Here is a 15,622-nt window from a genome sequence, read left to right as displayed (position 1 = left end):
GCTTTATTGAAGATATTCTTAAAAATCAAATATTAAATCCTCCCGCCCTATGATTGTGTAAAAAAAGGAATTTATAATAAATTTCCTTCTGCCTTACGTGGTCTCATGGTCTCTCCCTCCACAATAGAATCTCTGAAATCCTTGTCATCTTTGTATTCATTCCTACGTGGTTTCATGGTCTCCCCTTCCTCAACAGTATCTCTGTAATCTTCATCATCTTTGTGTTCCTTCTCAGCATGACCATTAATTTTCTCCACCTCCTCATCAGGGGTGGGGCCTCTATCTTCTTCATCCTCCTCTTCTGATTCATCATAATCATCATGTGACACCTGTTGATCAAAGTTCAACATTCAAATATTTGCTTCTAACTACCAATTAAAATAATGTGCAGCTTGAATTAGGAAAAACTGCTATTGGGTAAATGTTCATGAGATGAACATGTATACCTTTAATACAAATCAATGGACCAAATATTGTTCAACTTTTACTTTTAGTGACTGAGAAACTGATCTAAGCACAAAAACTTAACACTGTTCATTGAACCATGAAAATATGGTCACGGTCAGGTGACCCATATTATGAAGTGCTTTCTTTAATATTCAAGCAGAATAACTTACCCTTTGTTGTGTTGAAGTGAATGTCAAGTCTTCCACTCCAGCTTTATTTAGCAGAAACTTTCCTAAAAATTCTAATGGGTTCACCTACAAATAAAAACTGAATGTTAATTCAGAAATTTTTGCAATGTTTTCATTGCTGTGAAAAGTGTTACAGGACTAGTATTGCAATAATTTTTTTTTTTTATGTAGATCATGATTGAGTTAATGTATGCAGCATTTCTTACAATTCAGGGATTCATTAATTTATATTGCATGGTTGTCTGTTAACTATCAATCGCAATAACAAATAGACACACAAATTCTTGAATTCATAGCATTAATCAATAAAAATAAACACAGCATTTATCATATGCTTTATTCTAGTCTAAGGGTTATTGAAACAATGGTAAACAGACGTAACAAAAGTTAAATACAAGAACACAAATTTAGAGTTGATGTTGATGCTGAGGTGACAATGCAAAGAAAATAAAAGTGAAAGTAGAAAGATGAAAGATGGTATACAATATAAATTACATATTGCAATATACATTTAGAGGTTGCCAGTATTTACATCTATTTTAACACAGAGAAACTAATACAATAACCTGTAAAGCTTACAGAATCATTTTCTCCTAACTCTAGAAGACCTTCTGATAATGTCTTGGTAATCTCTTTGTTACCATGGATTCTGGTCTGCCCCATTACATCAAATACTATCTGACCTGGAAAACAAACATTTTTATATGTATATTTAAATATACTGAAGGTACAGCATCAGTAAACTTTGAATTTACTTGGAAGACTTTTAAAAAATCAAAAAAGCATACGATTAGTAAATTTCAAGAGATTTTTATAGTCAGGTTCCATTTCCTTTTTTGGATAAGTAGATGCATTTTGTTGACCATTGTTGACAAACCCATCTTTGCACTTATTTTCAAAATAAAAGAAGAATGTGTTTAATAGAGGTCACAAATGCCCCTGCTCAAACTTTGCAATTTTCCAAGTTAAAAAGGGGCATAACTCTAGAATGGTATATTACTCACTGCCAAAATTCGAACTATGTCTGCATTTTGTGGTTTTAAGCATTTTATATGAGTTTCATAAAATTTGGGGTAGGCAAACTTAAGTTAGAGTGCGGAAATGAAAAAGTTTGCAATTTTTCACGTTATAAAGGGATACAACTCTAGAACAGTAAGTGACTTGCTGCCCAAATTCGAACTCTGTCAGTAAGTTTTGGTTCTTACCATTATGAATGAGTTTCTTAAAATTTGGATGAGGAAAACTTAAGCTGGATTGCAGAAATGAAAAAATTACAATTTTCCAAGTTATAAAGTGATTCACTGCCCAAATTCGATCTCTGCAAGTTTTGGTTCTTAGCATCGTGTATGAATTTCATAAAATTTGCATGAGGCAAACTAAATTAGAGTGTGGAAATGAAAATGGGATGGACTGACTGAAAGACGGTCAGATAGTGAAGGGTAATACTTAATGCCACCATTGCCTATGAAGGTGGCATCAATATTATCACAACTTTGTGGAACACTATCCTAGATAATCATCTTTTTGTTGCTTTTTTGCTTTTTTTTCTCATTAAAACAAAAATCTACACTTACCAGTAAGCTGTGACACTATGTCCTTGTGTGTCCTATCAAAGAATGGTGTCAGTAGTTCTTTACAGGTCCTCAGAGCTTCCTTGGCTTGTCCAGCAGTGTTCGCCCACACGTCAAGTTTACTTTGACAGAAATATGCTGTTGTTGGAGAACCATCTGCATATGGCAAAAGCCACTCTGTGTCAACTATAAGAAACAGAAATAGATGGATAAGTTTAAGTATAAAAGTTAAAATGTTATCTTTTTGTCCAAGCAATGTTGATCATTAAGTCAAACAAACTGCAATTAATCATCTGACGAAAAAAATTACTGATTTTTTTTTTAGAAATTGGTAAAATTTGGAAAATAACCTTTTTATTAAATTTGTAAGTTGTTAAAAGCATTTCACTAGCTTTCAGTAAATCTGAGTACTCTTAGATCAGTACTTTGTGTCTTTGAACTTTATATTAGTTTTTTTTTGTGCTTTGTGTCAATCTGTTCAGTCATATCCAACTGATTTTTACTGTTTGTTTTCAGGTTGTGCTATTTCAACTCTGTCTAAGGTTAGGGGAGGGTTAGGTGCTCACAAACATGTTTAACCTGCCACATTCTTTTATGCCTGTCCCAAGTCAGGATCCTGTAGTTCAGTGGTTGTAATTGGTTGCTGTGTCATATTTGTTTTAGTTTATTGTTTCTTCGTAAATCAAGACGATGGTATTTTTAGTTTGAATTGTTTCATATTTTATCATGTCAGAGCCTTTTATATTTTATAGTTTGATTTGCTTATTGTTGAAAGACATACAAAGTCCTGTAGTTGCCTAAACCCTAACCATTTGGACTCTGTTGGGTAACTGTCTCATTGGTAATCATACCACACCTTCTTATTATATATTACTATGACATGGATCCAAATTACATTGTGTATCCAGTAATTAGGGAACGATTGGTAGAAATAACATTAACCTATATGTTGGAATCAAAATCTAAATTTTATGTAGTATAAATTGTGAATTTTAACAGAAAATGCAAGCGTATACAATATTCAAGGTTTTTAAATCAAAATTATGGTGGCAACTAAAAACTATATTGAATCTGGATTCCTTTATACTACTTTATTATGTACTTACTATGATTATACTGTCCAATTATACCAGTAGGACTGGAGAAAAATACACCAGTCAATCTCGTCAGCTGAATCAGCAGATCTAAACCTGGTTCTAGAAAATAGAAAAGATACAGTATCATACAGGATTGTCTATTCTTTTAGTAACATTCTGTTCTAATTCAGCATTACCCATCTTTAGCTTTCATAATTTTCGGCCCATACAACTCTCAACATTTATTCAAAAAAATTGCTAAAAACAAAACAAATTTTCAGCATTTTTGCCCTTATAATTATCATTTCCATTACATAACCATTTACACATTCAAAGGACAGGAAAACACTATTGGCAGGTACCAAAACTAGTAACTAACTTAGTTGTTTGACTCAATTCTAAATGAAAGAATTACCGTTTTGTTATTAAATTCATTCATTCAAAAGCAAATTAAATGGCATTCTTGGGTGTACACTGGTGTTTTTAGTTGACTGTTCAACACACAACATAAATATTCATATAAGATTATAATCTCTTTTTCGTTCTACTGTGGAATCATTTATTTTTGTGGAAACCTATTTCACAGATTGAGGAACATTTGTATTTTCATGGATATTCAGTTTTGTGGTTATATCAAAATCTGCAGAATAAGCCCATAGAAAATTTGTACTTGGTTCAACATTTGAATTCATGGTTTACCTTTAACCACGAAATACACAAAAATTTGAATCTCACAAATAATATTGAGTCCACAGCATATATAATTTTTTTACTCCGTATAAATTACAATCATCTCATATTATAAACCATTTCTGATGATTTTTTTTCTTACCAGAAGCAGCCATTGGACTGAATATATGGAACTGTCCTCCATCACTTTCATCAACAATGTGACTGGCAACATCTTCAAAGAACTCTCTTACAATGGCAAGGTCAAAGGTCTCAGCACTGACAGTACAATTCTCCACTAATCTTATATCTCCTGGTTGTTCATAATGAGTAAATATTCCTATACTCCTACAATGAAAAGTATTTGATACAATTATAAATATCCAAAGCATAAACAGATTAAACAAGATTCTGTGTCCATGGGACACCACACTTTGTTCACACTATATCTATATGTTCAGTGAAGCATGCAATCTTAGTCAAAATCCTATATTTACATTTAACAGTTAACTTCATAATGAAGATGTCTACAAAGTTAAAAGTTGATGTGCCCACAAGCTACCCTTAATCTGATCGTTAACCAAAACTTTAATCTGAAATGAGGCGGACAGACGCACAGACCAGAAAACATAATGCCCTTATAGTTAGGGCATCAAAATAAGTATGACACCTATTTCAGTACACAGCAGTATTTTGTGTTGTTTTATAATTATTGTGGCTTTGTCAAAACATCTTTCAACTGTTAAACATAGGGTTTCCATATCTAAAACAATCATGAATTTAATAATTGTTAAACATGAAGCTCCAGTTTCGAAAACTAATAGAAATACCTTGAAATATATACTTTCCATTGTTTTTTCCTTAAAGGATATTTGTACGTTTTTATGAACAAATGTGTAAAAAAATATTGGCAACATCTTTAAACTGCTGAAAAAACAAAACATCTGAAACAGTTCCTAAATCTGCTTCATTTTCACTCTATTGGATAGTTGTCTCATTTGCAATCATAGTTACCATATCTCCTTATTTCATACTAAAGTTATCATGAACATCATAAAACTGCAATGAAAAAAAAACTCATTTTCAAAATTATTTAACAAAGTGATACAAATCATTAAACCATGAATTGTAATAATGTAAAGAGCTTGTTAATGCTTTACCAAAAAGCATTCAAGTATTTTACGAAACCTACTTTGCTCTTCTTCCATCTAATTCTTTCTGTAGTTTGAACATCAAAGTCTGTGCTGTAGTTCCCTCATACTCATATACTATAGGTATCACTCCAAACAGGACAGCATCCACTATTAACTGTAAACAATTATTGATAAATCTTTTTTAAATTTTGCTTCACAGCAACAGAAATATATTGTTGAAATGCACATTTCATAATAATGATTTTAATCAATTATATTGTTTGGTTTTTTTTTATATAGATTGTTTTTATAAATATTCATTTGAACAGTTGAGAAATTTTTGTGGACCTATTTCTCATTGATTTTAATCAACTAAGAATGTACTTAAATTGGTGGTATTTAAACAAATCTATATCATTAGACATTATGATATCATCTGCATTTACCTCTACCTATGTTCATTAAAAATGTATTCTATGAAATTAAAGAAAATAAAATAATAAACGTCAAAATTACAGAAATCAGAATAAATATCATAAAATATCTTAAATAAAGATTGCTGTCAATTTAGCGGTAATATCTTATAAATAGTAAATTTCCAGATTATTTTTGTGAAATATATAGGGATTAATAAACAACAAAAGTATATTCAAATTACAGTAATAAGAATGAATGAAATCTATAATAGTAAATTTATAGCTTATTTTTGTACTTTCAGCGAATGACTAAATATCTCAAATCAGGGGCTTGCATAAAGAGCTAAGATTTTTTCTTGAGTACTCCTACTACCAACAATAAAATTGGTAACTGTGATATTCACCATACTATTAGCAAGTGAAAATGGTGTTTAATTTAAACAAACAAGCAAATGGTTTTTTGAGATGGTTCTACAAAAAACCTGAAAGCATTTTGACAATAAGCATGCTTTAATTAATGTTCAATTAATATTTCAACAGATGATGAGAGTACACTTACATCGGCAGCAGGAACTCTGGATGATATAAAAACCACTCTAGGGGCATCAGTTACTGCTAAATCCCCAGCCACACCCATTGTATGTTGTGTGACCATAAGTCCTTTGTATAATGTCATGGCATTCATTGTATCCAAGACTCCACCTGTCCTGTCTTGTCTAAAAAAATTACACATTATTAGTGATGGAAATATTTTTTGCAACATCTACAGTATGCCGTGTTCATTAGACTTTTGTACAATTTTGATAATGTTTTAACATCCTTTATATTTGTACACTCCACTGTTCTTTCTCCTCTGAAATAGAGCATACTGTCGAGGGTTTTAACATTTCTTACCAGGTCCAAGTTCAGAACTTTTCTTTTATGATTTACCAAATAATGGATAAAAAAGAGTCCAGCCCTATTTTCGGTCAACTAAATTATATATGAAACCTGATCTACAGGCTTTAAGTTGCTTTGCTTTTAATTCAAATTTAATATATATGGTAACTAATTTTGTTTGGAAAAGGATATTTTCAAAATCGATTTGTAGAAAAGAGTCCAGCCCTTTTTTTTTTTTAAAGTGAACTAAAATTTATGAAACCAGATTCAAAGATTTTAAGTTGCAATACTTCATGTTAACTATTAAACTTGGTTTTGTAAGAGAAAACTTTTCAAAATTGATTTGCAGAAAAGGTTGTTTGTTCAGTGATAGTCAGTTCTGGTATTATTTGGTTTTTTGCACCCTCCCTGATGAATGTTTACTGTCTAATAAACTGAAATATTTGTGTTGTAGATACAAATTGTTTGTTTGTTTGTTCAGAGTCATTGGCGATATCATGACAGCCAGTTTTTATTGTTGGAGGAAAAGGAAATACCCTGAAAGAGCCATGAACCTTCAGCAGGAAAACTGGTAATCCTTTTCAATTAAGATATAAAGTATATCATCATTATCACATTGTTTCAAGGAAAATTAAATGGGTCCAACTTGCCAAGTATTGTTAAATTTTGTGCAGGTATATTTAAATGGTACTTACTTGGTATAAACTTTCTCTGGAGGTTTCCAGCCTGTAAAAACTAGTTCTTTCTTTCGTTTCTCTTGCATATTTTCCAAGTCCATAACTTCAGATAATCCTCGTCTCTGTGATGTATGTTTTAGATCAAGTTCATCACCAGCCTGTAATCACAATTATCATGAAAATCACAATAATAAATAAAAATAATATAAAATCATGATTTCAAAATAAACTAATTATAGCTCATTTTGACATCAAAAAGATTTTTACAACATTCATTGATAAAGTTTATTGTAGTTTACAAAAAAAAATATTGTGAAAGAACCAAAAAAATATGATCAAACATTGAGTTTATTAACTTTTTTTTAGATCCATCCTTTAAGGACATAAAAATCTAAATCACAATTTGTTTGTTTACAGTAAAATCAGCTTCCTTAATAGGACACATTTGTATTTATTTGCATTGAAAAATAGTAAACTTACTGTCAAAGCCCTGTGTCCATCTCTTCTGGTCACTGACTGCAGGCCTGGTTCAAAATTTAGAGACTGAGTCACAGCATCTTCATGTCGTTTCCTTGGGATCCCCCATTTGTTGTGTAGCACCAATGCAGATTTAGGCAGTTTTGGATCATTTGCATTTACTCCATTAAGAAAAGCATAGAATGACTTTTCAAGGTCATGTGGTTTCATTGAAGTTCCTTGCCATGGAGGTCTTACATCCATGTTTCGTCCTGAAATATATTTCCAACATTAAAAATATCCTATTTATATTTTACTTATTAAAGTTCTAAAATGTTATTGCATATACATAAAAACAAAATAAAAAAAACATCCGGAAAACATGCACAAAAAAATTACAAGCAATACAAGTAACACCTAAAAAGCCTTAATGTAGTTAAATTTTCAATTATAAAACAAAATAACCTCAAAACAACAGAAAAAGTAAAATCATGCAACTATGAAACCACATTTACCATTTTATTTTCTGCTGCAAAGAAATGCTAATTTCATTCTGACCTTTCATAAAATCGCATGTACTTTTATACAACTTGCAAGTGACAACTGCCAATCATTTTATTTATAGCAACAAATTCCTGCAGTTGTCTGGTCATGCATGCTTTTCATGGACTTTCAACAAAATAAAAGTACATCTGACTTGATAAAAGTGCAAATGAAATGTACATTTCCTGCATGATTTTCATGTGCTTATTGTATCACAATTAGTTCAAGTGACCTAGATATTGTTTCTAAAAATATACAATTGTAATTGTGAGTTGAAATAAAAGCAAATGAATTTTAATTGTAAATTACTATCTAAAGAAATTTATATTGCACTTTCATAAGGACAAATCATAACAGGAATTTTAAAAGAGTTCCAAATTCAATTATTTTACTTCAAATTATGAAATAAGGCTCAAGTTCAAGTTTAATAGTGATTTTATGTCTTTTGGTGATAAACAGAAATAGTGTTTTTATTCACAGATATTTTAAAATATGGTTGGTAGCTGTGCCAAAACCTGTTATCTTATTTCAAATAGATGTAGACATGTTTTTTACTGTAAATAATGTACTTATAAGTATGTTACATAATAGACAAATTTTCTATAATGTTTTAATGTTATAATCTCTTAAAATTCTGTACAGAATGGCTCTCTTTTTTATATCTGTATAATTTTAAACTAAATGTAATGTTGTATTATATATTATTGGGAGATGAGACTTAAATAAAATCTTAATTTCAATTAAATTCAATTATCTCCACAATGAAAGATTACTTTTACTCTTGTTCCATTATAAATGGATTTTTTTCTTTATTACAGTGAAACCCACAAAAACCAAACCATGCATAAAGCAGAAACCTGTGAAAACTCTTAAACTAGGAATACAATCAATTGTATATGGGTGTTGCATATTTCTTAGAATTTTTTGGATGGTTAAGGTTTAAAAAAGTGTGTTGCATGTTATTTTGAAACAGCCTTAATTAGTTACAGAAATAAATAGACAAGGAAAATTTGTCTTTGACTTTAAATAATACATACGACTAGAGTTTGGAGATAGCCTTCCTGATTTGCTTCTTTTGACCTTTGTGAACTGTTTGTCAAAGTTCATCTCTACAGTTCTTAATCCATATCTTGCATCAATGTCCTTTTAATCAAAATTAATATGTATACATTTTATTAAAATGCAAAAGCACTAAACATTAAACCTTCAGGACCAACCATTATCTTCTATGAGAGAAACTTTTAATTTTAAGATGAGTGAAAATTTCTGTTCATGCTTGCAAACAAACAAACAAAAATTTAACAGCAGTCTGACTTGAATAATTTTTCCAAATGAGTGATAATTTGTTTTTTTTCAAACATGCCAAAATAAATATCAATAGCACTTAAAATTGTTTTCCCCAAAAATGCATTTCAAGTTAATACAGTAATAGCATAATGTTGAGCTAATTTTTTCTTCTCCACTCAATTGATGTTAAAAAATATCACTACAGCATTGAATGAATTTTTATCATTTATATCACGTATCCCTCCCTTTCATTATGGTGGTTTGAAATGGTTCGCAAATTCCACAAAATCTGAGATATTGCATAGAAATCAGGTGATGCATTTGGATATTGGAGAATAAAAGGTAAATGGCATTTCTTCAATTGTTTCTGTTAAATTTATACATAAATTTTATAGACTGGGGACAGTTAAGAGACAGACATCCTATTGTTGAAGATTGCATGTAACCCTCCAGATGTCTCGTTTATTTTTGTTGTAGGGTTGCTGTCTCATTGAATATACCCCATATCTACTTATATTTACATGCAGGAGAATATTGTTTTGATAACCTAATCCTCATATTCATATTTATAAAAAAACAAAACAAATATAGGTTAGGAGGACCACAGGAAGATCTATTGACCTAATAGACCTTACTTATGGCACAAGATTTTCAATGTCCTCAATAAAATTAAAGTAACAAAATTGCCAATCAAAATTAGTGTTAATAAGTTGCAATATATTTATATAAAATTTGTAAGGGTTCCGCGGAACCCAGTGTCTCGCCTACTTTTGCTGTTAATCACAGGCTCAACAAAAATGAGGAAAAAAATAATAACAATATTACTTTCGATACAATCTTTTGATTGTAAGAAGCTTCTGTCCCAATTTGGTAAAAATCCAGGATAGTTTATGAATCTAATAAATGTTTTAAATCTTTAACTGCAGACTGTATGTAATGTTAACTGGAAGAAAAACTAAGTCCATTTATAAGTAAAATACTGATAAACAGGTACAAAATTTTTAAAAATTTCCTTCAAGATACTAGCTTTTGATCATAAACAAGCTTCTAACCAAGTTTGGTACAAATCCAGGATAGTTTATGAAAGTTATTAAAATTTTAAAAACTTTAACCACAGAGTGAATGTAATGTTAACTGGCAGAAAAACTAAGTCCATTTATAAGTTAAATACAAAAAAAATGGAATTTTGTTTTTTACATATTTACTTCTGGATACTATCTTATGATCATAAACAAGCTTCTGTCCAAGTTTGGTAGAAATCCAGGATAGTTTAAGAAAGTTATTAAAATTTTAAAAACTTTAACCACAGAGTGAATGTCATGTTAACTGGCAGAAAAACTAAGTCCATTTAGAAAATACAGAAAAACAGGATTTTTTTTTTTACAAAATTTAATTCTGGATACTATCTTATGATCATAAACAAGCTTCTGTCCAAGTTTGGTAGAAATCCAGGATAGTTTAAGAAAGTTATTAAAATTTTAAAAACTTTAACCACAGAGTGAATGTAATGTTAACTGGCAGAAAAACTAAGTCCATTTATAAGTAAAATACGGAAAAACAGGATTTTTTTTTTTACAAAATTTAATTCTGGATACTATCTTATGATCATAAACAAGCTTCTGTCCAAGTTTGGTAGAAATCCAGGATAGTTTAAGAAAGTTATTAAAATTTCAAAAACTTTAACCACAGAGTGAATATTTGTGGACGCCGCCGACGACGCCGACGGAATGTAGGATCGCTATGTCTCGCTTTTTCGACAAAAGTCGAAGGCTCAACAAAAATCAGAGTCAATTTTACAACAACAAAAAATCAATAGTTTACCTTGTCAGAGCCTGTAGAATAATCAAATGTCTTTACACATCCACCAAAATGTCTTTTCCATGCCCCAAATTCCCAATCTGGTGGCTTATACCTGAGAAACCAACCAAGCTTCATACATTTTGGCTGCCATATCACATCCTGTTGAATATAAATAATAAATTGAAGCCAGGAGAGTCTTCATTTTAAACAATAAATATGGACTCTTCACCCACCCAACCTATTAATTGTGATATTTTTCCACTAGAAATAGTTAAATTTTCAAACATTAACATGTAAATTGTATGGATCCTTCAAAATTATGCAACTTGTATTTCCCTTAATATGATTCTTTATTAAAGGACAGTTATGTGAAATATGATGCAGAATTAAATTGACATGAGAAATTTTAAATTTCAAGTTTGGCTTGTGAGAGTTGACAAAAACTTTTTACTTTCATTTATTTATACATTTGAAAAGTGTGCGACTTAGTCATATTGCCTGTGATTGAGGCAACTAAATTATTTTTTTCTTACATTTGTGTACTTCCCAAAAAATAAAAAAAGTAAAATGAAAATAAGAGTATTCATCAGTGTAGTGTTTCTTGAAATTTTTTATCAAACTAATCAATTCGGTGACATCCTAAAGAAAATTTTACATGATAATTAAATTTTGAAAACTAATATCTCATGAGCATGCAGGGATGAGAACTAACTTTTTACTTTAAATTCAAATTTTATCTGTTAAGTGAGCATTTCTGAAACTGCCAACACCAGGCCTTTCGGCTATAAAACTTTACTCAGCACTCAAGAGTACAAAATTTGTGCTCCAAACATCAATTTCAGTACCGGTATTTTGATTGATTTATTTCTAAGTACTATAATCTTACTCAAATTTTTTATGTCTGCAGGGCTAGGAATGCATTGAGTAATAAGTTTGTTAAACCAAAGCTGTAAAAATACATGATCAACTATTTAGCTAAAAAGAAAAGACTTAGAGCTATAACCAAGTTATGTCTACTGTTTGTATATCCATTTTCTGTACCTGTTCAGTAAGGAATTTCCAATGCCAACAAGCCTGTGCTGCTCTACACAAACTCTTAGGCTCTAGGTAAGAAAATATATACAAAGACAGGAATGCTGGAAGTACGGTAGTGAAGTCTAGATGTTGTAGGGGGACTTTCTCTTGGAACCAGTCTTGAATAAACCTGTACTGTGACCTTCTACATTGCTGAAACACCATGTCAAAAAATCTTTTTCTCTGGGTGTCTGTCCACAGGTCAAACTGAAAAAGAAATAAATATAACATGAATGTAAAAATGAAAACAAATAACATAATTCAAGTCAAGAGAGTACTCCATTTGCAAAAACTCTTATTTTGTTGCTGTGTAAATAAAGTTTTTTTTTTTTTTCATAATCATAATCTGAAAATAGATTTGCTGGCTGTTGTTTGCTTAATGTCCAGTGGCAATTATTTCATACATATGAAAGATAAATGATTCAAAATAACCAAGGTAGTTACACACATTAAGTGAGAAACTGTCTAAACACACAATAACTTTATTTTTAACATTTTATCCTGAAAAGAAAGAAGTTCAGGTGAATCTTGTCTTATGACATACTACAAAATTTCTACTGTTATTACTAAGAAAACTTAATGTTGATCGATAAACCATCAGCGTAAGGTAACTGATAAGATGCAACCAGACAGACATGTACACCTTTCAATTATTCTATAAATAGAATATTTGATGTTAATTACATTTTTTTGTAAGCATTCATTGACTGATTATACATAAAATTAAATATTTTCTATTTAAATATATCTCCTAGAGCTGTTTTCTGCTCTTTGGTCGGATTGTTGTCTCTTTGACGCATTCCCGGTTTCCATTCTCAATTTTAAATAGTTATTTTGTTGTACTTACCCAATGAGAAACAAGATCTCTCCTTTCATTGAATATCTGAAATTAAATTGAGATTTTGAATACTGCGATTCAAAAATGTTTGCCTGCATTTTTTATAGCAACTGTTGAACAATGGACAACAATGTCAAATTGATTATCATGATTATTGCGATTACAGAAAATTAAAAATGTGAGCTTCTATTTTTGTGAAACCTATCCAGACACAATTTTTCGCAATGATAAAAATTGCAAAAATTTCTGAATTTACAGTATTTGAATTTTTACTGCTAAGTGACATCAATGTAAGTTCCATATCAATCATATTCTAATTTAACAAAAAAAAACAGATATATGATTAACAGCTCTTGCCAGTTTTGAACTGATAACTTAAGGCAACATTTATACAGCAGTCTCGAGTGACAATTGATAAATTCATTCATGTACCTCTTGTAATACTTCTAATGCTCCAAGTTCATTACGCCATAGCATTTTTTATAGCTTGATAATCACATGTAGATGCATAAATATGTACTTATCCAGCGCCGGCATCAGTTATGTGTAAAATGTAGGGCAAGGTGACCCAATAAATGTATAGCCCTACACACTTTATCAATAAACACATACAATGTTATTTTGTAATTTTACCTGTTGATTTGATGGTTTGTGAACTACAGGAGTCCATGTACTATTGTATGTTCTCATTTTTAATGTATCATATTTCTCATTTTCCTTCACCAGCTCTCTTTTCCTGTTGGTATTTAGACCTATCACTTTATTATCATTCTGTGTTAGGGCTCTGGTAGAAGTTTTCATTTTCGATGTTCTTCTTTCTTCATCTTGTTGTCTGTCTAGTTCATCCATTTTGATCTGTGCTGTCCCTAAAAATAAAAAAAGATGATTTACCAAAAATAAGTAAATAAATAAAAGGCAAGAATCTACTTATAAATAAAAATGTGATTGACCTATTTTATGAAACTGGAATTATTCATTCTTTATATTCTGCTGCTCTACAATGGCAACATTAACGCCTGAATGCCTAGTCAATGAAAATCTTTAATCAATCATTCATAATCAGCCCAGGATATACCTATCTCCATAGCATTAAGCTACCAGCTAATCAAAATTCTGAATTTGTGACATTTAAATTGTACAGAGTTTAGGTCCACTTCAGTGGAAAAGTTCATCAGGAGGAGAGTCTGAATTATTCAGGCCAAATCAGATGTTGCATATTAATACAGAAATGTGCATGTTTAGGTCATGTAAATAGTTGTCAGTTTGCCTACAAATGTATACAAAAAGGTGAAAAACATAATAGCCAAGTTAGAGAAATGATAAGGCATCAGAAAATGGAAAATTTGTTTTCTGTTTATTTTGATTGGCACTGGTCAACATTTTTTTCAGATGACTATACTAATGGATGCTGCATTTGGATATTTAGTGCTGTACCTGAAAATTTAATTTGATAATACATAAAGGGGACACTAAAAATTACCCAAAATTTTGGACAGTACCACATGCCATACCAATGATCATGATGATAATGTTAATTAACATAATTATTAACAATTTTTATAATTCTGTGATGAAATGTTATTTTTTTCAATTTCAATTAAAATATGGTTTCATGGTTGTGTGCTTGAAACTGTTATCTTCCCTCTCATATTGATGAGCAGTGTTTTGTTTTCGTTCCCCTCAACAAAGTTCATTTACTGTTATACAATGGCTAGAGATAATTATGGTGTATTATCAATTATTTACATCATAATGAATTAACCTATTGTGGACAGAACTGTTCATCTAAGTAATTCAAAACCATATGGCCTTGAGTATCACCTTTCTATTTTATTACCATTAAATGTATATATTGATAATTATGTGGATCAATTTAATGGTAAATTTAAGGTTGCTGATAACTAAAAGTAAAATATACAAATACAGGCAAATTAAGGAAGTTTACAACTATTGTTTTTGACTTTTTGTTAGATATAATCCTCTAGTTTTATCCATGTGGACACCTGCCAGTTGGACATGTACACCTTACAATCATTCGGGATTCATTCCATACACCAAATATAGTAGACCTATTGCTTTTAGTATCTGATATATGGACTTGACCACGAAAAAACTTAACCTTGTTCACTGATCCGTGAAATGAGGTCGAGGTCAGATGAAAACTGTCTGACAGGTGCAAGGTACGCACATACTATATAGTTATCCTATTACTCATAATAAGAGAGAAATTAACACTACAAAAAATCTTAACTAGTCACTGAACCATGAAAATGAGGTCAAGGACAATGCTCATATGACAGACGAAAACTTCATGACATAAGGCATCTATATACCAAGTATGAGGCATCCAGGTCTTCTACCTTCTAAAATATAAAGCTTTTAAGTAGTTAGTTAATGCCGCCTCGGGATCACTATCCCTATGTCAAGCTTTCTGCGACAGAAGTCGGAGGCTTGACAATAACTAATTTCCTGTTCATGTGAGTTTGTGACCCCAATTTCATGGTTTACTACCTTAAACATATAATTTAAACCCATTAAAACTGAAAATAACTTGTATGCAAGGAAAAA

The 15,622-nt window shown here is 30.6% G+C and overlaps 1 protein-coding gene across 1 annotated transcript in view; it reads right to left on the bottom strand.

The window, feature by feature from the left end:
- The window catches only part of LOC127724119 (epithelial cell-transforming sequence 2 oncogene-like), a 102,294-nt gene that overhangs the window by 81,316 nt on the left and 5,356 nt on the right, over positions 1-15,622 (bottom strand). Inside the window, exons 2-16 of the mRNA XM_052230976.1 lie at positions 13,688-13,920; positions 13,064-13,099; positions 12,184-12,423; positions 11,164-11,301; positions 9,093-9,198; positions 7,537-7,784; positions 7,075-7,214; positions 6,060-6,216; positions 5,144-5,259; positions 4,115-4,299; positions 3,313-3,402; positions 2,210-2,392; positions 1,215-1,318; positions 618-701; positions 98-329 (exon numbers count right to left, since the gene is read on the bottom strand). Coding sequence (XP_052086936.1) covers positions 98-329; positions 618-701; positions 1,215-1,318; positions 2,210-2,392; positions 3,313-3,402; positions 4,115-4,299; positions 5,144-5,259; positions 6,060-6,216; positions 7,075-7,214; positions 7,537-7,784; positions 9,093-9,198; positions 11,164-11,301; positions 12,184-12,423; positions 13,064-13,099; positions 13,688-13,903 — 2,275 coding nt within the window. The 5' untranslated portion in view covers positions 13,904-13,920. The remainder of the gene's footprint in view (positions 1-97; positions 330-617; positions 702-1,214; positions 1,319-2,209; positions 2,393-3,312; positions 3,403-4,114; positions 4,300-5,143; positions 5,260-6,059; positions 6,217-7,074; positions 7,215-7,536; positions 7,785-9,092; positions 9,199-11,163; positions 11,302-12,183; positions 12,424-13,063; positions 13,100-13,687; positions 13,921-15,622) is intronic.

Source organism: Mytilus californianus, unplaced genomic scaffold, assembly GCF_021869535.1.
Source record: "Mytilus californianus isolate M0D057914Y unplaced genomic scaffold, xbMytCali1.0.p SCAF_14, whole genome shotgun sequence".
Lineage (NCBI taxonomy): Eukaryota > Metazoa > Mollusca > Bivalvia > Mytilida > Mytilidae > Mytilus > Mytilus californianus.
Note: the sequence above shows the minus strand (reverse complement) of the source record. Positions and strands in the feature narration are given on the sequence as shown.